General features: G+C 33.6%; 1 protein-coding gene across 1 annotated transcript in view; it reads left to right on the top strand.

Annotated features, from left to right (window-relative positions):
• The window catches only part of COL19A1 (collagen type XIX alpha 1 chain), a 304480-nt gene that overhangs the window by 54988 nt on the left and 221988 nt on the right, over positions 1-27504 (top strand). Inside the window, exons 7-9 of the mRNA XM_033102674.1 lie at positions 459-539; positions 4319-4444; positions 5560-5622. Of these exons, the coding sequence (XP_032958565.1) occupies positions 459-539; positions 4319-4444; positions 5560-5622 (270 nt within the window). The remainder of the gene's footprint in view (positions 1-458; positions 540-4318; positions 4445-5559; positions 5623-27504) is intronic.

Consider the following 27504-nt stretch of genomic DNA (forward strand, 5'->3'; position numbering starts at 1 on the left):
ATCTGTTTCCATGCCTCAAACGCATGGATCTGAAACTACAGAGAAAGACTTTTCCATCATGTGCTCATACATTTGACTCTATGTTTTTCCACAAATTTTTATTATGAAATAGTCTTCATTTTGTGGTCATATACTTTATTGTAGTGCATAGCAATACCTTTCTTTAATTAAATACTTCTTTTGCTTTTTATTTTTTGAAACAACTAACAAAAGTTTGCAGTTGCTTTCATTACCTGATTTCCTTTATATGTAGATTCATCTCAACAACTGAGATGTCTAGGTCTCAAAAGATCCATAAAATCATGATCATAAATTAATAAAAATATTCAAAATGTCTACCAGTAATTTATTTTTTATTAGATTCTTTTTCTCACCAGCTAAATTACCGTAGTTCTTAAGTGCCTAAATGTGATTTTCAAACAAACTAATCATATATTTTATTACTAATTTTTTAATAGATTGAACTTCACCAACTTAAAATCTATTGTAACTCAAACTTCATAGTTCAAGAAACTTGTTGTGAAATATCAGATACTAAGGTAAGTTAATTTTCTTGGAACATGAAGAATGTTGAATGGCAGTTGTCTAGTCTGTAGAGTTCAAATGTAGGGAAGCACCGAATATTTTCTGTTGAAGCCAGGTGAGTAATTTGTTCCAAGTAAGAGACCTCTCTTAGAGCTCCCCCATAGTTTCTTTTCAAAATGTTAATCCCCGTGTTTTGTCCTGTTCTTTGGGAATGATGTCTTCACTTTGGGCACAACATAAATAAAGGAGAATTTATGCCTTTCCTCCTAGACTATATTCCAAAAGTAGCATCATCATTTTCCAGTTACAGGGGTTTTAAATTTGTGATCATACCTTATTCTCACTCATATCCGTCTTCTAGCCTGTCTCCAATCCTGGACAGTTTTCCTTTGTGATAGATTTTTCATCTGCATCTTCTTTTTTCCTGTTACTGCCATGGTCTACCTTTGCCTCATTCCTGGATTGTTGCATTGTTGTGTCAACTACCTTCCCTGTCTCTGGACCTTTTGCTTTCCAGTAGAACCAGAATAAGTCTCCGAATCACTGCTTTGTATATATATATTTTTTTACTTTCTTTTACTAAACATTTATTATTCAAAAACAATGATCTTGTAGACATGGTGCTAAAGAACAAGGCCAACAGACATGAATAAGGCACGTTCCCTGCCCTCTATTCATCTCTTTCTCTAAGCTTTAGGTCATTCAGGGTTGTCAACAAAATATGCATCCAGTTTCTTAGCCTCTCGTTCTTAATATCCACAGCCTTACTATACAACTATTATTTTCTTGTACCCATCTGCCATTCCAAAAAAATTCTGAATTCAGTATTTTATCTTTCATCGTGACGGTCATGTGTGCCATCTTATATCATTAGATGTAGTCATATTTGTTTTTAATTTATTCAACTACATTTTACACTGATTGAGGGGAGTTATACTTTTATACTCTTTTTAAAAAAATTTCTAGTGCTTTGTTTGTAGAAGGTAGTCAAAACATTGTTTCATGACTTGTTGACTTATCAACTACTAAAGGAGATAGATGGGACAAAAAGATGTTTGAAAGGGACAAATTCTAAAAAGGCTTACAGAAAGAACACTTGAAAAGTAAAAGGTGAAAGTGTTTTTCTTTATATCTTAGATTTCCCAGAAAGTCTACACTTACCATCAAAAAATTATATGGAAATTTCATCCATAGTTTAGTAACTCAATAATATTTTTAGCTTCTATCACTCGCTATGGGTAGGAGATAATAATGTGACCAAAGCATAGCTAAGTCTTTCAAATTTTTATGTTTTGCTTATGTAACTTGATTTTATAAAGTATGTCTCCAACCCAGTGTATGGGTTTTATTCCAAGTAAAATGAAAGCCAGCCAAATGTCTTTTTATAAATATCTAAAAAGATAATTTAGAATGCCAACCTACAGACTTGAAATACCTAGATTTCCTAGAGCCACACATTTAAATCTTGAAGATGTAATTTCTCTAAAAGTTTTTAAAAATAATTATGCTTTTCTGATGTAAGAGCTCTTAAAATAATAATTTTCTGTGATTGAAATGTAACATAATGATGTTTCTATATATCCAAATATTATATTCTTGACCAATAGGTACTACTCTGTTCCATCACATCATGAACATTTTCAACTAGAATTATGAGAAAACTGTTTAAGGAATTAGAGGTGATACATTTGATAGAGTAGTTTGATCATTAAAAGCAGTGACATAACCTCACAAATTATGAAAAAAAAATTAATCATGTTATAAAAATATTATTTAGGAGTTAGTTTTAAAGAATAGAATATAAAGTAGGAATTCATCTCTAACTATGGGGAAAAATAACAAAAGACTACTCATTTTCCTGCTGGTAATTATTTGGAGGGACCTCACCAGTCTGTTAATGATGAACAGAAAATGGAAATATGCTAGTTTATAAATGGGAATGTATAGTTTGTAAGATAGATAATTATACAAAAACGATTTAAGTACATCTGCTATAATTCTGATATCAACTGTTTTTTTCAATGTGTTGAATTCAGAAAATTTTAATGTACTTCCTTGAAAATCTAATTTTGTCTTGGAATTTCAAATCAGATATGTTTTTGTTATTAATATTTTGTAGCACATTTCAAAGGTGAAATTTATTCAAGGTAATCAATAAACATACTTCTTCGCTTCTATTTCTCTTTCTGAAGCAGTCAAGTTTCATAACTAGAGACATAGAATGAAGAACAAATATAAATGGAAGGAGAAAATCAGAAACATTTGCTGAAAATAAATGAGAAATGTGATTAAAATTTTGAAGGCCAATTAATTAAGTGTGTCAAATCAAAACCAGAGGTTTTTACAAGGGTAGGAATCCTTACATGTATATTTTATGTTCCCTCTAGGCACTTTTTAGAGAGTGGGGACAATTTTATAGTGAAGCCTCAGACATAATTTTAAAATCACTTAAATGCTCAATTTAATACAGTGAGTCAGTTATCCAGAGCAAAATTGTGAACTCTAACTGGGTCTTGGTTATCTTGGGAAGCCATGGAGTTAGGAACTGGCTGGGACATTATTTCAAATCATATGAGATAAATGGACTGTTTTGGTGATAATCTTGTTTCATTCTGATGTGACTTTTAGACTTGTAGATGTGGAAACTTATTAAGATAACTAAATAGTTAATCATTAAATCTGGAAAGAGTCAATGTGATGGAACAACTGAGGAGACAGAAAATTAGTCACAGTATTTCTGGGTGCTATTTTTCTTATAATATTTATTGTTGTTCTCACAAGAATTAGAGTACTATCCATTTTTCAAAATGTATATTTTTTAAAGTTACATATATTTGTGAGAGAAAACTTGGAAAATACAACCAAATTCAGAGATGAAACCATGATCTCACCACAGTAAATAACCACTGACAATCTTTTAATTTTATATCCTGACAATATTTTCCCATGCATATATAATTTATAGTATACGAAGTAATGTGTGAACCTTTTTTCCTAGCTTGCAAATTCAGAGTTTATGAAATTGCAAATTCATGAAATCGCAAATTCAGAGTTGCAAATCATAGTGAGGAAGGAGCCTGGTAAATAATATGAGAGGAAAGGATGAATTTATATCCTCTTTAGACTCTCCATCTGAATTGAATTTTTGAAAGAAAATAAAGTTCATTGCTTTGTAAACAAATTTCTCTTCATGTTGTCCCACATATTCTGAACCCACTGGATAAGTATAAAATTTTCCACTTTTCTCTCACAGTGGAGACTTTTAATAACTTTAAAGGACAATGGACGGGAATAAGATATACTTTAATTAAATATATAGCATCTTACAATGTAAAAATAATTTATTTTGTACTTTTATATGACTTTATAATCATGTTGTTGAAGTAAGTGATGTTTTAAGAGTTCAAATCACATTATTTTATTTTAAATTTGGTCCCCAAACATATACAGATGTTTATTATAGAAATAATGTTATTGTAACAATGCAATTATTTCAAATGTGTGTTATTACTGTGTTTGTCATAAAGTTACCTGTAATAGCTCCAGAATGTCTCACCAAACTCAACGTTTTAATACATTTCTAGTGTGTTGTCAGTGTAATAAAACACACAGGAGGCTTAGTGAAAGAGCAAGGGCATTATAAACTTTCACATACTTGTGTAAGCTTTTGGTTAATTAGAAGGTAGTTCTTACAGGTAACCCCAGCAATCCCTAGTTTGGTGGGAGCCAGTGTTTGGAATGTCAGAATGTTTGGAGTTTACTCTATTTCCTAACGCCTCATTTTGGATTTTAGTGCCCAGAGCAGGAAGGCTTTGGAAGGACCGCACCATCATCGCTCCCCGCCCATGCCAGTAAAATGTCTGCCTATCTGCCAGCAAAGCAGGAACTTACAGACCGGTGCCAGTGCATTACAAACAAGGTATGCTCGTTTTAATCTATGCCCACTGCAAAGCCACTCCACCTGGTGAGCCAGGCCCCTTTACATGGCCCGGTGCACAGAACGTGTCATACCTTAAGTGCTGCTTGAATCAAATGCCTAAGCCACCCAGTCACTGGGGTGGGTTAAGAGAAGAGGATTGGGGATAGCGTTCCTGGATTTTTATCTGGGTAGTTCCTAGCCCATCTGAACTTTTTTTTGGGCTGTGAGTTAGCATGAGTAATAAGATGAAGGAAGGAACTACCTGTATAACAGACAAGTATTGAGCACTTAACATGTGCCAAGAATAGGCTTCAATTCTGGGAATTCAAAATTGAAGGAAACAGTGTTTGCTCATCAAAACATATACAAAGACACTCTACATGGTTTTTCTTTGTTGTGTGGAAACTATTTAATCAGTATCCCCAAATATCCAAACCAGCTATCTCCATCTGCCGTAAATTATATGGGAAATAGGCAGAGGGCCTCTGTTATTACTCAAAGAATTTATTTCACTCACACCAGTGTGGTCCCCTAGTCAGGAAGACTGAGCCCATGGACCTAGATGAACTTCTTTTGTGAATGTTAATGGCAGTCATGAGGCCTGTGCTAAGCGATCTCATGATGGCTTCCCTCTATGCCCATACCTGAGGGAAAGAATGAGGAAAGGAAAACCTGCCCCAGTACCTGGAACAGGATGTTTCTGAGCACTGTGATTTAATACTTACCCTTAGACTTAACACAGCCTGCTGCCACTTCACTCCTGGCTCGACCAGTGGGGATAGGGGTGAGGTGAAAGTTGAGAGGAAACTTACATGTCCTCTAGTGGCTAATTCTGTATAGTAGGCTCCACTGAAAAGTCAGGTACAGGTGCAGGATCACCTGTACCTGGAGCAGCACATGTCCCAATCCATGGAAGTCCTCATGGCAGAGACAGTGAGGGAGAGTAGGGGTCCTCACAGAAAAGGGAAGGAAGGCATTCCAGCAGAGGGCCCAATGTCAGCTCACAGGGTAGCAAAGCTTTATGTTAACTATTGTCAAAATCATATTTATAAACTATTTGTCTTTAGCTCGATGTGACTGAATGTTTGATACCACAGAAATTCATTTTTGCTCAGGGAGAAGCAGGGTTACCGGGAACGGCGGGCTCACCAGGTCAGAAAGGAGATAAAGGAGAACCGGTAAGACACCACCCAACTCTGTCAGAATATGAGTGGATTTGTTTGAAAGGGACTTAAAAATGTGCCCATCTCATTTTTCTCTGTCAAATACACATTTCTGTTAAAGGCTGTCATGGGCTATGTTTAAATGCTGATCACTGACATAAGGAAGACATCAGCATTCAAGTTACAAACACTTTTGAGTGTTTCCCCAAAAATAAGACCTAGCTGGATCATCAGCTTTTGGAGCAAAAAATTAATATAAGACCCAGTCTTATTTTACTATAAGACTGGGAATTAATATCACATCACATCACATCACATCACATCACATCACATCATATCATATCGGGTCTTATATTAATTTTTGCTCCAAAAGACACATGAGAGCTGATGGTCCAACTAGGTCTTATTTTCAGGGAAACGTGGTATTAGAAGTCTGGTCTAAAATTTGAAAAGCTCTGGAAATCCAAATCTTTGTATGTACCTGTAAACTGTTAGAAAAATGAAAAGCAATAAAGTTTAGTTTTTAGTTGTGCTTTAGCCTTCTTTAGCATTTTCTTCTTTCCATACTTGAACTCTTGCTTCTCTTTTCTGCTGATATGTACTCACTGAAAATTCTTCCTTAAATTAATAAATTTATACCCCTTTCACCCATTTCTCTCACCTCTCCCACACCCCACCTCTGGCAACCATCAATCTGTTCTCTGTACCTGTGGGCTAGTTTTTAGATTCCACATGAAAGAGAGATCATACAGTCTTTGCCTTTTTTTTTTTTTTGTATGACTTATTTTGCTTAACATAATGCCCGCTAGCCTATCCATGTTTTCACAAATGGCAAGATTTTATTGTTTTATTGCTGAATAGTATTCCATATTATATACAGACACAATGGAATATTTTATATACCACAGTTTCTTTATCCATTCATCCATCAATAGACAGTTACATTGTTTCCCTATCTTGGCTATTTTAAATAATGCTGCAATGAACATGGGGGTACACAGATCCTTTGGAGGTAGTGTTTTCATTATCTTTGGATAAATACTCAGGAGTTGCTGGATCATATGCAGTTCTACTTTTAATTTTATGAGGAACCTCCATACTATTTTCCATAGTTGCAGCATCAATTTACAATCCCACCAACAGAGCATGAGTGTTCCCTTTCCTCCACATCCTCGCGAACACTTGTATTGCCTGTCTTTTTGATAATAGGCTTTCTAACAGGTATGAGGTGATATATCACTGTGGTTATAATTTTCATTTCTCTAATTATTAATGATGTTGAAAATCTTTTTATGTACCTGTTGGCCATCCGTAGGTCTTCTTTGTCTATTCAGATCTCCTGACCATTTTTAAATCAGATTGTTTTTTGTTTTGCTATTGAATTGCATGAGTTTTTTTTTTACATATTTCAGATATTATCCCCTTATCAGATATATGATTTACAAATATTTTCTCCCATTCATGAGGTTGCCTTTTCAGTTTGTTGATGGTTTCCTTTGCTGTACAGAGGCTTTTTAGTATGATGCAGTCACACTTATTTATTTTTGCTTTTGTTGTTTTTGCTTTTGGTATCACATTCAAAAAACTATCTTCAAGACCTCTGTCAAGGAGCTTATCGCCTATGTTTTTTCCTAGGAGTTTTGGTTTCAGGTCTTACGTTCAAATCTTTATTTTGAGTTAATTTTTGTTTATGGTGTAAGATAGTGGTCAAATTTTATTCTCTTGCATATGGCTGTCCATTTTTTCCAACACATCTTATTGGAAAAACTGTCATTCCACATTGTATATTCTTGGTTCCTTGGTTGTAAATTAACTGACCATATATGCAGGGGGTTATGTTTGGGCTCCCTTTTACGTTCCATCAATCAATGTAGTTTTATGCCAATACCATACCATTTAATTACTATAGCTTTGTGAAATAGTTTGAACTCAAGGAGTACGATACTTCCAGCTTTGTTCTTCTTTGAAGATTGCTGTGGCTATTTGGGGTTTCTTGTGGTTCCATACTAATTTTAGAATTATTTGTTCTATTATTTAAAAAAATGCACTGGGATTTTGATAGGGATTGCATTGAATCTGTAGATTACTTTGGATAGTATGGACATTTTAACAATATTGATTGTTCCAGTCCATGAGCATGGAATATCTTTCCATTTTATCTTCTTCAGTTTCTTTCATTAGTGTCTTATAGTTTTCAATATACATGTCTTTCACCTCCTTGGTTAAACTTATTCCTAGGTATTTTATTATTTTTAATACAGTTGTAAATGGGGTTGTTTTCTTTATGTCTCTGTCTGATAGTTTATTGTTAATGTATAGAAACACAACATATTTCTATGTATTGATTTTATATTCTGCAATTTTACTGAATTAGCTTATTAGTTGCAACAAATATTTTTGATGGGGTCTTTAGGGCTTTTTATATATAATATCCTATTATCTGCTAATAGTGACAGTTTTACTTCTTCCTTTTTAATTTGGATGCCTTTTATTTCTTTTTCTTGCCTAATTGCTCTTGCTACGACTTTCAATGGTATGCTGAACAGAAGTAGTAAGAGTGGGCATTCTTGCTTGATTCCTGATCTTAGAGGAAACAGCTTTTTGTTTCTTACTGTTGAGTATGATGTTAGCTGTGAGCTTGTCATATGCAACCTGTATTAGGTTGACGTATGTTCTTTCTATACCCACTTTGTTGAGAATTTTTATCATAAATGGATGTTGAATTTTGTCAAATGTTTTTTTGGCATCTATTCAGATGATCATGAGGTTTTTATCCTTCATTTTGATAATGTGGTGTATCATGTTGACTGATTTGCAGATGTGGAACCATCCTTGCATCCCTGGAGTAAATCCCACTTGATCATGGTTTATGATCTTTTTAATGTATTGTTGAATTTGGTTTGCTAATATTAATATTTTGTTGAGGATTTTTGCATCTGTGTTCATCAGGGATATTGGCCTGTAATTTTTTTTTTTCTTTTCTTGTGGCATCCATGTGTTGTTTTGGTATCAGGGTAATGCTAGCCTCATAAAATGAATTTGGAAGACTCTCTTTCTCTTCTGTGTTTTGGAAGAGTTTGAGAATGATTGATATTAATTCTTCTTTGAATGTTCGATAGAATGCACCAGTGAAGCCATCTGGCCTTATACTTTTGTTTGTTGGGAGATTTTCAATTACAGATTTAGTCACCTCACTAGTAACCGGTCTGTTCAGATTTTTTTATTTTATCATGATTCAGTTTTGGTAGGTTGTATGTTTCTAGGAATTTATCCATTTCTTTTAGGTTGCCCAATTTGTTTGTGTGATTGTTCACAGTAGTCTCTTATGATCCTTTGTATTTCTGTGGTATCAGTTGCAGCATCTTCTCTTTCATTTCTGATTTTATTTATTTGAGTCCTCTCTCTTTTTCATTAGTGAATCCAGCTAAAGACTTGTCAATTTTGTCTATGTTTTCAAAGAACGAGCTCTTTGTTCATTGACCTTCTCTATTGCCTTTTTAGTCTCTATTTTATTTATTTCTATTCTAACATTTGCTATTTCCTTCCTTCTACTAATTTTGGGATTCCTTTGTTCTTTTTTTACTTTTATGAGGTGTAAAGTTAGATTGTTTATTTGAGACTTTTCTTGTTTATTGAGGTAGGCATTTATCGCTTTGATCTTCCCCCTTAGAAATGTTTTTGCTGCATCCCACAAATTTTGGTATTTATGTTTCCATTTTTGTTTGTCTCAAGGTATTTTTTTATTTCTTTTGATTTTTTCTTATTTCTTTTTATTTTCTTATTTCTCTTTATTTTTTATTTCTTTTTGTTTCTTTTGATTTTTTCATTGTTTATTCAGCAGCATGTTGTTTAATCTTCACATATTTGTGAATTTCCTAGTTTTTTTTGTGTGTGTAATTAATTTCTAGGTTTATACCGTTGTGGTTAGAAAAGATGCTTGATGAGGTTTTCTTAGCTCTCTACCCTTTATTTAAAGAGCTCTTCTTTGTGTAGGACATGTTGCTGGGTATTTTATATCTGGAAGTGGTAGAGGGACATTAGTTGGCCATACATGTTAGGTAGGGAGAGTTGCAGATGTCCTGAGAAAATGGCCTATGGAGACTAGGAAGAGAGTTTTATGGAGGAGATGGAGAGTAAGCTGGATCTCTACAGATCTAATTCTAGGCAATATCCCTGCTTAAAGATATGCTTTTTCCTTCTCCCTGCTCCTCTCAAAACTTAACTGCTCTGTTTCCCACTCTTAGTGTTGTATCTTTTGTGAGCTAACTAGATAAATTAATTTGTGCTAAAGTTAGGAGATGAATGTTTTTGTTATATTTCCAGAGTGAAACTGTTTTAAATTCCTTTCATGCCTTAACTTGGAAGTCTAAATCTAGTTGGACTCCTTATTTTAAAAGGTAGGAGACTGATGTCTGAGTAATGACTGATCCCTCCAAGTTGCCCAGCAAGCTTTAACAAAGCCATTCATAGTAACTTGACTCTCACAGGAAAGTCTTCCCATTGTAGCTTGCATGGAAACTTCAGGTACCTTACCAGGTACTTGAGAAGTAATTTTTCAGGTAGGACAGAGCATTTATTTTTGCTTTTTAAACCACATTACTTAGGATACCTTTGCTTTCTTTTTCTTAAGTAAATAGGTTTTAATATTTTTAAATATAATAACATCAGTCAAATCCAATGTTCATCACAAAATTATTGCTAATCTGTAGTAGTACTTTAGAAGTACTATCTATAAACATACCAACTACTTATGACAGACAGTTTTGAATTTGACTTTATCAGTTTCGGACATTAAGTTCTTAAAAGAAATTGGCCACTTAGATTTTGTCTTTGGGATTAATTCTTCCATGTTTAGAGGGCACCACACAAGGAGTTCAAATACAAAATTATTAATATATAATGAAGCATATAATATTAAGAACAAATCTAAATCCTGAGAGAAGTTTCAGGAAAATTCCATTGTTTTATACTACTTTAACTATGTTCTGAAAATGATTGTTTACAATTGTTGATGTTTTCTTTATCACGAGCTATTTTGGGCTCTTTTTAAATGTCTCTCTAAAAAAACATATCTACATAATTGGACAGATTCATTAAAATCATTTTGGCCATAATCTATAAGTGGTATATGTATACATATGTGTAAATACAGTTACATCCATATACTATTATATAAATATATATGATATATGTGTTGACTCATTTTTAGGTAAGTCCTATGTGAAACAATTTTTATCTTTATTCTTGCCTTCCCCACCCCCTTTTTATCTTTGCAAAAAATGAGAAATTGTTTTGTTCATGGGATAGCTTCTGGGAGGACAGAATTATGAGTCTCCATAGTTTTGTCAACATGTATTTGCTAGAGGGTTTGGATTACAGGCTTTAATCGCTACAGAGTATATGATAAAAAGCCACTGTTATATTAAAAGAGTGCTCCTCGCAGTGTCCCCACCCTGACAGCTGACAGAGCCATTCCTTCTTTGTAAACATAATGTTCTAACTCTGTGGTAGCTATGGATTGGTGTGTGTGTGTAGCTAATTTTCTACCTGGTCCCTGGAATGTACCTTATAATTGAACTGCCTGGCCATAGGTGTCCTGTGTTAGAGAATGCAGTCACACAAGCACTGGTCTGCAGCTTATTGGGCCATATTGGCAGTGCCTGCACCAGTGTGAGCTGTCTTCACATTTATTAGGACAAAGTCTAAGGCAAGATGTGCTAACAGTGTTTCCTAACAGAAATGAGTACACCCAACAAATAATATGTTGTATTCTAAATAATGGGAAGATGTTTGTAACACACTTTGTCTTTTTTTTTTTTCAGTTACAATTGACATTAAATATTATTTTATATTAGTTTCAGGTGTACCACATAGTAGTTAGGGATTTATATAATTTCAGGAGTGATATCCCCCCAATAAGTCCAGTACCCACCTAGCACTATATATAGTTATTATGGTATTATTAACTATATTTCCTATGCTGCACTTTATATCCCCATGACAATCTTTTGACTGACAATTCGTACTTCTTAATCCCTTCACCTTTTTCACCCAGTCCCCCAACATCCCTCCCATCTGGCAACTATCAGTTTGTTCTCTGTATCTTGAGTCTGTTTCTGTTTTGTTTGTTTTTTCGTTTTTTTCAGATTCCGCATAAAAGTGAAATCATATGGTGTGTGCTTTCTCTGTCTGACTTATTTCACTTAGCATAATACCCTCTAGGTCTATCCATGTTGTTGCAAATGGTAAGATCTCATTCTTTTTTTATAGCTGAGTAATACTCAATTGTATATATGTACCACCTCTTCTTTATCCAATTGTCTATTCCGGGCACTTAGGTTGCTTCCATATCTTAGCTATTATAAATATAGCTGCAGTGAATATAAGGATGCATATATCTTTTTGAATTAGTGTTTTGGATTTCTTTGGATAAATACCCTCAAGTGGAATTGCTGAGTCATGAGATAGTTCTATTTTTTAGATTTTTGAGGAAACTCCATACTTTTTTCCATAGTGGCTTTACCATTTTGCAGTCCCACAAACAATGCATGAGGGTTTCCTTTTCACAATCTGCTAGCCAACAATTGTTGCTTGTTGATTTATTAATAATGGCCATTCTGAAAAATGTCAGGTGATATTTTATTGTGGTTTTAATTTGCATTTCTCTGACGATTATTGACATTGAGCATCTTTTCATATGTCTATTGGCCATGTGTATGTCCTCTTTGGAGAAATGTCTGTTCAGTCCTCTGCCCATTTTTTGATTGGATTGTTGAGTTTTTTGGTGTTAAGTTGTATGAGTTCTTTATAAATTTTGCATATTAAACCTTTATCAGATATATCATTGGTGAATATCTTCTCCCAATCAGGAGTTTGTCATTGCCTTTTGTTGATGGTTTCCTTTGCTGTGCAAAATCTTTTTAGTATGATGTAGTCCCACTTATTTATTTTTTTCTTTTGTTTCCTTTGCCTGAGGAGATAAGATATATATCAGAAAAAATATCACTAAGAGCAGTGTCAAAGAGTTTATTGCTTATGTTTTCTTCTAGGAGTTTTATGGTTTAGTATCATACATTTAAGTGTTTAATCCATTCAGGTTATTCTTGAATGTGATGTAAGAAGATGGTCCCATTTTATTTTTTGCATGCATCTGTCCAGTGTTTTTAACATCATTTATTGAATAGACTGTCTTTTCCCAGAGTATATTCTTGCCTCCTTTGTCATATATTAATTGACCATATAGATATGTATTTATTTCTGAACTCTCTATTCTCTTCCATTGGTCTATGTATCTGTTTTTATTCCAGTATCATGTCGTTTTGATTACTATAGCTTTATCGTAGAGTTTGATATCAGATAACATGATACCTCCAACTTTGTTCTTCTTTCTCAGGATTGCCATGGCTATTTGGGGTCTTTTATGGTTCCATATAAGTTTTAGGATTATTCTAGTTCTGTGAAAAATGTCATTGGTATTTTGATAAGAGATTATATTGAATCTAGAGATTGCTTTGGGTAGTGTGGACATTTTAACAATGTTAATTCTTCCTATCCATAAGAGCGGTATATGCTTCCATTTATTTGTATCTTCTTTAGTTTCTTTCTTCAATGTCTTATCATTTTCTGAGTACAGGTATTTTACCTCTTTGGTTAAATTTATTTTGTAGGTATTTTTCTTTATTCAATTGTAAATGAGATTGTTTTCTTAATTTCTTTCTCTATTAATTTGTTAGTGGTGTATAACAATTCAGATTTCTGAATATTCATTTTGTATCTTACTACTTTACTGAACTCATTTATCAATTCTAATAGGTTTTTGGTAGAATCTTTAGGGTTTTCTATATATAGTATCAATTTGAATTTATTTATTTATTTATTTATTTATTTATTTATTTATCTGATTGCTATGGTTAGGACTTCCAATGCTGTACTGAATAAAAGTGGTGAAAGTGGACATCGATGTCTTGTTCCTGATCTTAAGGAAAACCATTTTAGCTTTTCCCCATTTAGTATGACTTTAGCTGTGGGTTTATCATATATGACCTTTATTATATTTAGGTATATTACCAATTTGCTGAGAGTTTTTATCCTAAATCAATACTGGATTTTGTCAAACGCTTTTACTGAATCTATTGATATGATCATATGACTTTTATTCTTCATTTTGTCTATGTGGTGTATCACATTAATTTACTTGTGGGTATTGAACCAACTTTGCACCCCAGAAAGAAATCCCACTTGATTATGATATATGATCTACTTAATGTATTGCTGAATTCAGTTTGGTAATATTTTGTTGAGGATTTTTGCATCTATGTTAATTAGGGATACTGGCCTATAGTTTTCTTTTTTGTAATGTTTTTGTTGGGTTTTGGAATCAGGGTAATGCTGGCCTTGTAAAATAAGCTTGGAATCCTTCCATCTTCTTCAATTTTTTTGGAACAGTTTTAGAAGGATAGGTATTAATTCTTCTAATGTTTGGTAAAATTCACCTGAAAGCCATCCAGTCCAGGACTTTTGTTCATTGGGAGTTTTTTTGTTTGTTTATTTGTTTTAGCTCCTTCAATTTCATTAGTAATAATTGATCAATTCAAATTTTCTTGTTGACTCAGTCTTGGAAGATTGTATGTTTCTAGAAATTTATCCATTTTTTTCCAGATTGTCCAATTTACTGGCCTGTAATTGTTTGTGATATATTTTTAGAATCCTTTGTATTTCTGTGGTACCAATTGTCACTTCTCCTATATCATTCCTTACTTTATTTATTTGGGTCCTCTCTCTTTTTTTCTTGATGAGTCTGGTTAAAGGTTTATAAATTTTCTTTATCTTTTCAAAGACCCAGTTCTTGGTTTCATTGATCTTTTATATTATTTTTTTATAGAATCTGTTTTATTTATTTCTACTCTGATCTTTATCATTTCCTTTTTTCTACTCCCTTTGGGCTTTGTTGTTCTTTTTCTAGTTCCTTTAAATGTAAAGGCATATTGGATAGTTAATTGTGTGAAATGACCAGAAGTACAGTGTTACTGAAGGAACCAGATGTTGTTCTCAAGGTTTTTCTTTTTAGCTATTAGGTTGGTGCAAAAGTAATTGTGGTTTTCGCAATTATTTAACTTTTTAAACCACATATACTTTTGCACCAACCTAATACAAGCTCCAGGAAAGATATCTAGGGGAAGTAGGCCAATATATCAGAAATAGTACCACTTTGGAGCCTGAGCCACTCGTCTTTGAATCTTGTTCACCTACTTGCTTTGAATATGATCCTTATTAACACCTGGTCAATAGTTTATTGTGAAGGAATACAATAAAATGTATAAAACACACTTAATATCAGAAGCTGGCACATCATAGATATTCAACAAATATTTCCTCTGCTTTTCTAGCCACTGTGTAATTGTTCACATGCTGAAGGAGAGGTGGAGATAATTCACCTAGGTTGAATTTAGTTTCTTATGTGACTTGACCAAAAAACCAAGAAATCTTCATTTGTGAGATAATCCCTTAGAATTTTCAATTGCTTAAATGTTTAAGCATCTAAGAATCTTGAGTTGTTATATGCTACCTGTAGTAAATACTGGTAATTTATTGGTAGTTAATTTCTTCAAAAAATCACTCAATGATTTAAATATTCCATTCAAATCTGTCTTTTGTTTCCAGTATTATGTCACAAGACTTTTCGTAGATGTAGTGTACTAGTTTTTGAAGATTACTTGCATTGTTATGCTTAGATAAAGTTGGTTAGGGCATCCAAATTTACTTTTTTTTCTCATTAGCTATTATATATATATGTATATTATATATATATATATATATATATTAGCTATATATATGTATATATTACTGCTATATATATGTATATATGTAATATATATGTATATAATATACATATATATTACTAATCTTGTGCATTTTACTTTTGGTGCAATGAGATAAAATGAAAAAAGTTTTGAGAATATAATTTCCAAATCTCTTTCCAAATTATGTATTATTCATTATAATATTTCTATTAAATTTTGAGAATTCTTACTTTAATCTGTGGCTACTTTATAAAGAGCAAATTTTACTTTTATTCGTGCCCATATACTATGAGTTAGACAACTATTTTAAATAATCATGTAAATACTGTCCTGCCTGAGTCAAAACCTACCAATAGCTCCACATATCATTTAAGATAAACACTCCAACCATTCACTACAAGGCTTCATATATATTGTGTAGAGCTCTTCTTACCCCACTCCCCACTCCTTGTATCATCTCCTACCTCTCCCCTTGTTCACTCCTGCTCAAATTCTTTGCACCAGGTTGCATATACCTGGAATGTTCTAGATACCACTTGGCTTTCTCCTTCACATCATGTAGGCTCTTGCTCAGAAATCAGTTTAAAATCCTATTCTGACGTATCTATATAAAAAGCATTCCTTCTTTCCATCTCTATATTCCTTCTTTTCTTAGCACTTTTATTGTCATCTGACATGTTATTATTATGGATTTATTTTCCCCACTAGAATATCAGTTCTGTGAGCACCATACATAGAATAGCACATAATAAGAGGTAAAAATAAGTTCAATGAATGAACACTATAACTTAAGGAAAGTCTAAGTCATCAAGTCAGCTGTTTCTAGAACCTATAAATTAAATGCCCCTAATGCCCAGGGGACCTTGCCAAGCAGGGCAAAGAGTGAATTTGCAAAGAAAGAGCAAGATAAATCATAAAGGACTGTTATATTATTCACTGCTGTTCTACTACACTTTTTTCCCCTTTAAAAAATAAAAGTTTTTTTTCGCATAGTGACCTGACTAGTTTCCATTTGACATTGCCCATCGTTAATGAAAAATCAGAAATATTTAGGAAAAAGCCACAAGTCTTTGCACAATTGAATGTTTATCTTTATTTGCCTATTTTCTGATCCCCACTGTGGTGCTTCATTAATATGATTTATTGCTTTTTAAATTTCCCTGAGGATGTTGACCTTCTCTCATGGAGTAAGATGGTTTGAAATTCAATTACTGCTTGTATTTAAACACCTAGGTGTGATCAGTTTTGTACATCAAGGCACCTAATCAAACCATTCTAACCATGCTTTCTGTCCAAGACTAAACTCTGGATGACATTATTTGAAATAATAATTAATACTTTTTAGACTCAATGATTATAATTTTCTGAACCTTTTAATCCTCTTTTTTTAAGCAAGTTTATTTGGCAACCCAATCACTTAGCAACCACACCACTTGCTCAGTTCTTTAAGGCCCTAGATAATCCCCTCACCTACTTCAGAGCTGAAATTCTCTCAGCATTTTATAAAAGAGTAGCTCAGTTTCAATGTTCCTGAACCTAAGGGGGAGTGTGATCTGAGCTCTATTTTGGAAATGATTTTCTAGTTTATGTTTGTATTATCTTTCGCATATCCAGTTAATTTCCCCCAAAGTATAGGCTTTATGAAATGATTGCTCACTAATATATTTTTAGAGAAAAATCAAAACAATTTAAAATAGAACAGGTTAACTTACTTGACTCTATAGTCAGAGACTTTGGTATTGATTCCGTTCTACTACCCCACCCTCTAATCTTACTGCGTGGAAGTTTCCATTTGGAATGGTCTAATGTGTTAACCTGGAGATTACTAGTGAATTCCCCTTTATTTTCTTTCCAGTCTGACATTACCCACATGCCTATACTATAGCCACACCACATCAATTAAAAAAAAAAATTGAGTCAAAATATGTTCATAATTTTTGAAAAGAAGGAATATTTTACGTTAATAATAACCTCACAGAAGTAGGATTTAATATTATCATTTTGAGTCTTTTTCTATGTCAGTATAAGAAATGAAGAACATTTCTTCATCCTTAAACATGTCTCTGCTATCTGACTGCTCTACTGATGTTGCTTTTTTTATCTTAGAAATTATTCAGCCTGATATGCAAACTTTTTATTCCTGCAGTAGTGTAAATGTTAGACTCAGTAAAATCCAACAAACTTTGTTGATCAATGATACCATGCTGCAAGTTAGTGTTTATTTGGGTTGCTATCCTCTTTCTTAAGCTTGCTGAATTGAAGATATTCATTGTAAGTAAAAGTTTCTTCAAACATTTGTTTAAAATGGTCTAATTCCTTTCAAATGCCTTTTTCCCTAAAGAATACTACTCAATACTTTCGCTAACTCCTAAAGAGATTGTCCAATCCAAAATTGCTTTCTACATTTATTCCACCATTCTTTGCCTAAAATATATCATAACTGATCTGATTGTTTCAATTTCAGATCATTGGGACTTTTCAAATTACTTTGAATATTGGAACTTTTTTTATAAAGCCAAATACAGAATCACCAGAGTCCTTGGACCATAAAATAGATTATTGGATTTCTTTACTTCTTTTTGTAAAGTAAGATTTATGTAAGTTTACTCAGTGAGTTATGGGAAAGCAGGATGAAATTTCCCTGGAATACTTTGAAGCAGAATTTACTAAGACTGGAATCAAATGCCATTAATGTCCGTGTTCCAAAGTGACCTCTCTTGGATTCTATTTGAGCAAACCAGGCATAAACTGCTACTGACTGGCTGTGGAGGAGGCTCTCCACTCCTGAAAAGGTGCTATCAACAGACTGGATTCAGTACAAGATCTAGATGAAGTAACTAACAGGCTCAACCCAGGCAAAAGTTAATCAAATCAATTTCAATCAAGGGCCATGAGACTAAGAAAGCCACAGACTAGGAAGTTAAGTACATAAACCAATAAATTCTCGAGGAAAAAAAAATTATTCTTATAAAAGCAATGGCATTTGGGGCAGAGTGAAGGAACTGGAGCAAGACATAGTATTGCAGAGACAAACACTACTCAGAATTAAAGATTTTGTTTCTTTTCCCAAAAGCCCAAATTTGTAGAAAGAATATTGTGTGATGATTCATCCTATACTCTACCTAAAGTAAAACTTTAATGAAAATAATGGACTGTATCAGCTACTGATAAACTAGTTGGACCTAGTAATTCTAGAAACTGGAAGTTTCAGCCCTTGAGGACAGACCATTTGGTCTAAATGGTGACGGAGGCCATCTCACAAAGTCAATGAACTTCAATGTCTTTGTGAAGACACAGTCTCCAGAGAACTTAAAAGCTAATATGACCAAAGAGACGCTGTATTAATGGTGGTCTAAAACCAATGCAAATTTTCCTGGCAAATGCTCTCTCTTGATTCCTCGAGCAGTTTTCTTTGAATCTAGTTCATTTGAGTCTTTTTACAGAGCCTTACAGACAATTAGAGAATTCATGCAGCTTCCAGTGGTGCTAAACATGGTACCAGGCTACACTTAGCTCTTAGATCCTGGTTTCATGCATCTTCCTTGACCCTCTGTAGTGGCCGATACCTTCTTAATATCTGTAGAATTACTGAGACTTTGACCATCCTCTCCTTAAGGTACAGTCACTGGTGGGATCAGGTCTGCTTCTACCTTATCACTTCATTTAGTTGCTAAAGGAATGTAACACTCACGAGAGGAGAAATATCACTTTAAGAATGTTTTTCTCACTTCTATAATCCCCAGGTTACTAAATAACTAATGAATATATACAAAATGAAAATAACAAGAAAGCGACTATTTTATCTGATGGCATGGTTGGTTAATAAGTACTAAATATTTGGCTCCAGTGAAGCTATATCAATTTTTTTTTCATTTTTAAAATTTTTAAAAATGTAAATTAAAGTTGTAAAGATGAGCACTTATGTTTGGGGTGAAATACTTCCCTTGTTTTATGATAAAAATAACTTGATTGATTTTTCTGAGTAATTTTCCAAAGAGAACTCTAGTTCTTAAAGTATTATGTATCCTCAGAGCTCTGTCTCCCATGGTTGGCTTAATGTATTTCATACGCATCTGCCAGTGTACACACACAGCATCCCTGAGTGGAACTTTGATTCTGCTTCTCAGCATTTATAATTCTTGGGGTCCTTTACTTACAATTAAAAGTGCTTAAGAGTTCTGCTAAAAGATAAAATTAAAAACAGATGAATTGTCTCACTTGGAGCAAGAACATATGCAAAATGCCATTGAACATATATCTCGGGGACAATATTCTCAAAGTGAAGTTTTTTTGGTTTTTAAGGTTTAATATTTAAACTCAAAAACTGATTTATAATAATGGAGTGATGCATATTCTGAGCAGGGTAGAATCAAATTTGTATGTTAGCTATACCTACATCCAATGGGATACAGTAATAAATTAAGTAATTTGCATATAAATTGCATTATTCTAAAATAAACCTACAGGTTGAAGTTTAGCTAGGTGATAGCAACAAATATTTTTAAGTCAAGGCCCTGAACAAAGTATTGGTTTACTGAGGTGGCATTATTCTTCTTCTTCTGAGGCCCAGGAGAAAAGTAGTACTCTAAACAACACTATATTATGAAATCAATTTATGGAATATGGAGTCATGGAGACTTCGAGAATGAAGAACTGTAGCATTTAATTATGTTGTTTTGTAATTATAATATTCATCACCTGATACAAACTTGCACTAGGCATTCTAAACCGATATATACAGCCTTACTGTCAACACGCCACAGAAAACTAACTGTCCCCGTTACATTTATGCAGCACAGCTAGGATTTTGCTTAAAAGATTTGATAAATTTTCTATTCTGGGTTCATACAAGAAAATCTATTCTGTATAGTAAATGTTGTTAGTTATTAGTCACTGCTGACTTCTGGTAAGCTTGGTTGGACAGAAGCCACTGTCAGTCAAAATGAGTAAATTGGATGGTCCAGTTTCCAAGAGAAGTGAATGACACACATTCACGCACACATACACACATGCATATACACACACACATGCACACACCCACTCACAGCTCCCATCGTCATGGTATGCAGTGGGAAAATGAAGTGAAAATTTGGATACTGAGAGCAAATCCTGCCCACTGTGTTACCTCCAGACATAATACTCGAAGTATGCTTGCATTCATTGCCTGGATATTTCAAACGAAAAAATACCTCATTCTCAGTTTCATTTATGTATGTCATGTATCAGATACGTTTTCTGAAAAATGGATATTTTTTTTGAAATTAGGGATAATTATTTTCCAATAATATTAATGCTAATAATGTGATAGTAAAAATTGAGTAAATATGCAGTCTAATTTATGTTCAATTCAATTTTCAGTCTGCTAAATTATCTAGACATTTTGTCCTAAAATGTCTGTTTTAATGGGGAAATAAAATTTACTAAGTTAATTTTATTTCTCATGGAATAAATGGTAGATATCATTATTGTACCATTCAAATATTAAATGCCCAGAGTAAGACTGCCTGGGTTTGAATTCCAGCTTAAAGCTTGGCTGTCTGTAATCTAGAGCATGTCTCTTGGTTTCTCTGTGTTTCTTTAGGGCATGTCTCACGGTTTCTTCTAACTTTTCTGTTTTATAAAATGGGAATTATATGTACCTACTCCTTGTTTTGCGTTAAACATTAAATGAGATTACTCATGAAAGTGCCAGGTCAGTGCCTGATATATAAATATTTGGTAAACAATAGATATAAATGTAAAAGAAAACAGTGTGATGGTTCTAGTATTCTAAACTCTGGATTACTGTGAGATTAAATTAGAACTCATTTGAGGGAATTTATATTATTTATTCAAAATATATTTAGTGAAAAAATGTTAAAATAAGTCACATATCTTAGGTAATTTTGACCTCTTAATAGATACTAGATGTTAGCAAACCAATGAATTTTTTGTTTAACTGAAATATGTATGAGTATAAACTTTTGCAATAATAATAATAATAATGGCAGCCATTTACACAATAATTATTATGTGCTAAACTCTGTCAAGAGACTTATTTACATTAATTCATTCATTCCCCACAATATCTATATGCGATAAGACTTATCATCCCTAATTCACAGATAAAGAAACAGAGATATAGAGAGAATAAAAACTTCCCCAAAGTTTCATATCAAATCATGGAGTCAGGATTTGAATCTCTAGCTATATGAATCTATAGCTTCTGTACCTTTATCATATTACTCAAGGATAGCTCCTCAAGTATCGAGATTTCCTTTGCACAGACAGTTATGAATTAGATCTTAAATTCATTTGCCTGTAGACGAGAGAGGGAAGTGTACAAAGTGATTCCTACATCCTGCTCTAGGGACGGCTGTGTCCTTTAAAAAATCTATGACCCTTTTAGAGTCTGCCTCACCTTAGAGACTCTGACTCTCTCACCCTCAAAAAATTGTGTCCACCTATTAAAAATCATCATACGTTTTTCACCAAATAAAAGGATTTTTGTCTAGCTTTACCTTTCAAAATAAGTACTATGAAAACAATAGGGCTTTATTTTGTTTGGCTTCCAAATTATATTTGCAATATAATTTTAACTTCCCCTACCTACCTGACTCTCCGGAGAGCCTTCTTTTCCCTGCAGGCCCACCTCCAGACAGGCCAATCATGGCCACGCTCTCCAAAGTAAACTTACTTCAACCCCTAACCTAGAAAATTCCCTATATTCTCCACCAAATGTGATATATAGAATAAATTATATATTCATTTGATTAAATATATCTAAATTACATATTCATTTGATCAAAAACAAAAGTGTTTAACTTAGTACCATGACTTTATATAAAACAAAATAAATCTAACTTCTAGAGGTAAAAAGCCATATGCATTAAGTGCACTTAAGAAGTATATCTGATAACATGGTGAGAAAACTGCCAAATTGCTTGTCTTAAAAATAGCTGGGCTAACTATCCTCATTACGAGAAGCTTTGTGTGATGGGTCTTTTCCCCATAAACTCTGAAGTCCGCAGTCTGCCCGGGGATGAGACTGAATTGAGCAGATCCATTGTTCCCTAACTGTCTTTGTATTTCTTTTCTATTGGAAAATGAAAGGATTGTGATCTCTGAATCTCAATTTTCCCTAAAAAGAAATTGTATGAGAAGACTGCAGCTTCTGGAAATAAAGGCAGATGCTTTGCAGTTTATGAAAGTGCAGACAAGGCTGGTAGCTGTTATGAATTATAATGTACTCTGCGACAGCTCTGGTCCAGATGTAGCATTAATGCCTCAGAGACTCAGAAACTTATGGGTATTTATTGAAAAAACTAGAGAACTTTTAAAAGTCATTTGGCTTTCTCTCTGTATTGTCTAGTTTCACGTAATGTTCCATTGAAATTCAGAATTAAAATTAATTTCAGAATCCCTCCCAAGTTAAAAACAGTTAAAATACCTATTTGTATGTGACAATTTATTGTAGGAATCGAAACTAAAGAAGGAGGGGAGAAAAGGACCACCCAACTTTATTCTAACAGTGAAATATTTCCTTCCTACGAAATTATCAAGGTTAAAAAACAAGTATGAGCTCTGTGTTAGAGAAAATACCTCTTAAACAGAGAATCATCTATCTATTTCTGTATTTCGGACAATTCTGCAATGAATGAAAGTATAGTCAAATCTGGAAATAGGATTGAATTTTTATCAGAACCAATATTCATAGGGAAAAAATGACCATAAAGAAAACAGTTTTGTCAACCTACTTGTTGGCTTCACTTACTAAAGTTACAAGAATGATACTTGAATTATCAGTGAAAAGTGACTGCCTTTACATGGAGTCTTATTTAATTGTTTTGTATGTGGGTAGTATATTGATACAATATAGTACTAAAATAAGCAGAAACATGAGAAGGACAGAGGTAATAGAAGGACAGGAAAAAGAAAAAGAAACTTGCTCACTCTGCAGTTGATTTTATTTCTTAATGGTTTCTTATTCCCTTCTAATGCCTTCCACTCGCACCCCAAGTAGAGCAGTTGGCAGAGAACACAACAGATGGATGACAAGCTCAACACATGCAGTGGATCTGGCACCCAGGCACTTGACTTTTATTTGCTAAACAGTTAGCCAGATTTCAAGGACCGAGTCTGCAAATGTTCCTGTTTAGTTTAATGCACTATGAGAATCTAGCACATAAATATTAAAATATTTCCATACAAAAGATCACACAATCTCTGTTTCTTTGCATAGCTTCATAGCTAATGGTTTTATTCTTGGTGTAGACTGCTGAGATACAGTGAATTGAAAGATGTAACTGGTATTTTATAAAGACATCTTTAATTTCAGATATTCGAGTTTTTTTAAAGGGCTCTGTCTAAAGGCACTGTTAGCCAGCCACGGCAGGAGCAACGAGGCCAGTGTAAGGTGCCCGATGAAACTGCTAGGTGGAAGATTTGAGGATAATTACAGACAATTCACTGCATTTTTACAGATCACTAAATTCAAAGCTCAAGAAAAATTGCACCTTTCTCATGAGTTTCCCTGGCCACCAGGCAGGTTTAACAGCCCCTTCACTCTGCTCTCCTAGCACTTTATTTACATTATTGTGTCTTTGTCCCCAGGATGAGCTCCTGAAGTACAAGGACTTGGTATAATATCTCTCTCACCCCTGAACTCCAGCACCTGGACCAGCACATAGCACCTGATTGGTTCTGGATAAATGCTTTGAGTTGTTCAAAACTCAAGTGGACTTAGCCCCAGGCCAACAGAGAAAAGAAATAGAGGATGATTGTTAGTAAAATTACATAGGTTTCGGGTATACAATTCTGTAACACATCATCTATATATCACATTGTGTGTTCACCACCCAGAGTCAGTTCTCCTTCCATCACCATATATTTGATTCCTTTTACCCTCATTTAACAACCCCTTTAATTAAAAAGAAAGAAAGAAAGAAAGAAAGAGAGAAAGAAAGAGAGAAAGAAAGAGAGAAAGAAAGAGAGAAAGAAAGAGAGAAAGAAAGAAAGAAAGAAAGAAAGAAAGAGAGAAAGAAAGAGAGAAAGAAAAAGAAAGAAAAGAAGAAAAAAGAAATAGAGGATGATTGTTAGAAAACCCTGCTGAGGGGTGATTGGAAAAGGCCCCAATGGCAGCAGTGCTGCAGTGTGACTCTTCTGTACTTTCTGCAAGAGCATACTTCAGGGAAATAGGAGGGCAGGAGACTCTTACCCACCTAGCAAAGCTTATAGACGTTGTTTCCTAGAATGGAATGTAATAAAAGTGTGTGCAGCTCCAGAATTTGCTTCCCATTTTCTCATGGAGAAACTATGCTTTCCCTTCTCTCAAGCACAAAGCTTCGGGTTATCTTGCTCTCTTTTTTCCAAACTAGGTTTGAAAATGTCCTGACTTTCTTACAACAGTACTAAGGCATGTTCTATCACCCTATCTTCACAACCATTTATTTCAGGGCTAAAGATAAGTAACTAATGACTTTAGTGCATGTAAGTTCCAGTAGAAGTAATTGATATGGAGTAGAAGTATAAATTACTCATCACGAGGAATACTTTGGACAGGAAATAGTTTGCAGTTACTGGTATCTCACTTTCCTCAATTAAGAGCTTACTGATGACACTGTCCTCTTTATATCTTAAATCAGCTTTCACTTGTTAGAATATTTGATTCAGATGTCAATTTCTATACTTTAGACATTTCAGTAAATGATTCACATTAAATGTCATCTGTTTCCCTAGTACTTTTATGAAGTTTCAAGTTTACTTGAAAACTGCCTTACAGCTAGTCTCCTAATAAAGTGAAAAGCCCAAACACTTGTTCTTGACAGATCTACTTTAAGAAAATCATCACAGTTACAGTGGAGCCCAGGTTTTGTAGTGGGTTCTATAACATTGGCCAAGGCTCAGTGCCCCAACTTTGCTATATATGAAAGCAAATATTTACCTCTTTAAACCATTTCAAAATTATTTGCTTTTTATTTAAATAACTTAGTGTAATTTACATTCAATTCATTTCATAAATGATTGTAAAATATATTCCCTTCGAAAAGAAAACGTAATGGATGTAGTTGACCAAAAACTCAATACTACATAAGCAATTTAGCATTAAAAATGCCAGTTGTATTAATAGAGGCAGTATACTATCCAGAACCAGGTGGGGTGTGTGTGTGTGTGTGTGTGTGTGTGTGTGTGTGTGTGTGTGTAACAGTCTCTCTATTCTGTGTTAGTGAGACCATTTCTGGAGTGATGTGCTCAATTTTGAGTGACACATTTTAAAAGACATTGGCTGACTGGTGTGTGTCCAAAGAACAATGACCATAATATTAAGGATCTCCAAACTATTATTTGAAAAGTGATTGGTTTACTGAACAGAAGGCTTGGTAGTGACACAAAAGGGATGTCATGTCTAAAACCCATAAAATTTGTTTCGTATGTGAAATAAGACCAGAAATTCAGGAAATGTTAATTTGGGTTCAGAAAGCATTGTTTTACTATCTATACCTAGAATTTTTTTTCATCTCTATAATGCAAATTGAACAACAAAAGTGCCTGACTGTTAAGAAACATTCAGTAGAATCAGTACTTTTTGGTGGAGGTGGCGAATATAAATGTATGAATTTATACTTGTCTATATAATTAAGAATACCCATCCTGCTTGTTTTTCTAGGTATGTACACCTGCATATGCTTGTGTATACACACATGCATATACACTTGGGTTAGATTTTGAGACAGTAATGATTGAGTTCAGCTGCTGGTAACTCCCCATATTTACATTACTATGGTTAAAACATGTATCAACCATATGTTACCTTCTTTGAAATGACCCATAAGAATAAGTAATAATAGGGTCTTATTCATTTTTGGTTAAGAATGTTTTAGATTTGTCTATCCTGAGCACTAATGGGATAATATATCCCCATGTGTTCACTGCATTAAGGATCCAACAAATACAAAGAATTCAAAAAGTTTGAAGTTTAAAACCTTATATAGCATGTATATTTTTAACTTGAAAATACATTTCTTGGCATGCAGTACCAGAAAATAGAATGAAAAAAATAACTGCTCTTTGAAAAAAAATGACGCAGATTAGATGAGATAGCTAAAAAAAAAACAGGAGGTATATATTTTGTTTCCTGAAATATTTGAGTACCAACAATTTAAGAATCATATAAAAATTCAGTTTCTGAAGATTACATCCTGACTAAAGCAGGACTATAGTCAGAAAGTAGAGATCCAGTTAATGATACACAAAACCAAAACAAATTTTCTTTCAGCCACCTCTTTGACTGGTTTCCATGCTAGAATTCTAGAATTCCACTTCAGATGTGTCTTCCAGCTATTTCGCTCAACATTACATTTAAGTAAATTTTCTCTTAATATGAATTAGTGGGAAAATGTTGATATATTTCCAAGTGTATGCTAAATTCACACAGAAAATTACATTTCTTGAAAACATGCTTTAAGGGAAATGGTAGATCAAACGAATTTTTTTAAATATGGAAACAATGTTATAATAGGGTCTCAGACTTTTTAATGAAAGACTGAATGCCTAACTATTTAAAGGGAAAAAAAACGCAACAAAATATATAACTTTGTATTTTCTGGCCTAAGATCTACTTGTTAATAAATTTTTGTTTACTTGCTTACTCTACTTTGCTTGGTGTCATTGGCACTAGCTTTGCAAATTATGGCCCTAGAGAGTGTGGTTGTTATCAAGTGTCCTTCAGATGGCATGTATTTTCTTCATAATAAGAAAAGACATTGATTCCAAGGTCAAAGGAATCAGGAAAACTAATAATTTATTTTTTATGCCTAGCTGTGCTTACTTCAGAGAAATGTGCAGTGACAAAAAGAAGGTAAAATGAAAAAACTTTAATCCAGCTAGCCCTGGATTACACCTAGGTTTTTTACAAAAGCTTCTGAAAGCGGTTACTTGGAATTCTGAAAGAGTGCTTTTGATTGTTCCGTGAAGTTGAAGCCATGCTATGTATTACAGTAATAACATGGCAACTGTGCTATCAGCAGCAACGTTAGATTTTGCCCTGCTTTATATTACTCATATTCATTCATTTATTTGCCCATCAGTAGCTTGAATTTGTAACAGGAAAGAGGCACAG

This window comes from Rhinolophus ferrumequinum, chromosome 3 (assembly GCF_004115265.2).
Source record: "Rhinolophus ferrumequinum isolate MPI-CBG mRhiFer1 chromosome 3, mRhiFer1_v1.p, whole genome shotgun sequence".
Lineage (NCBI taxonomy): Eukaryota > Metazoa > Chordata > Mammalia > Chiroptera > Rhinolophidae > Rhinolophus > Rhinolophus ferrumequinum.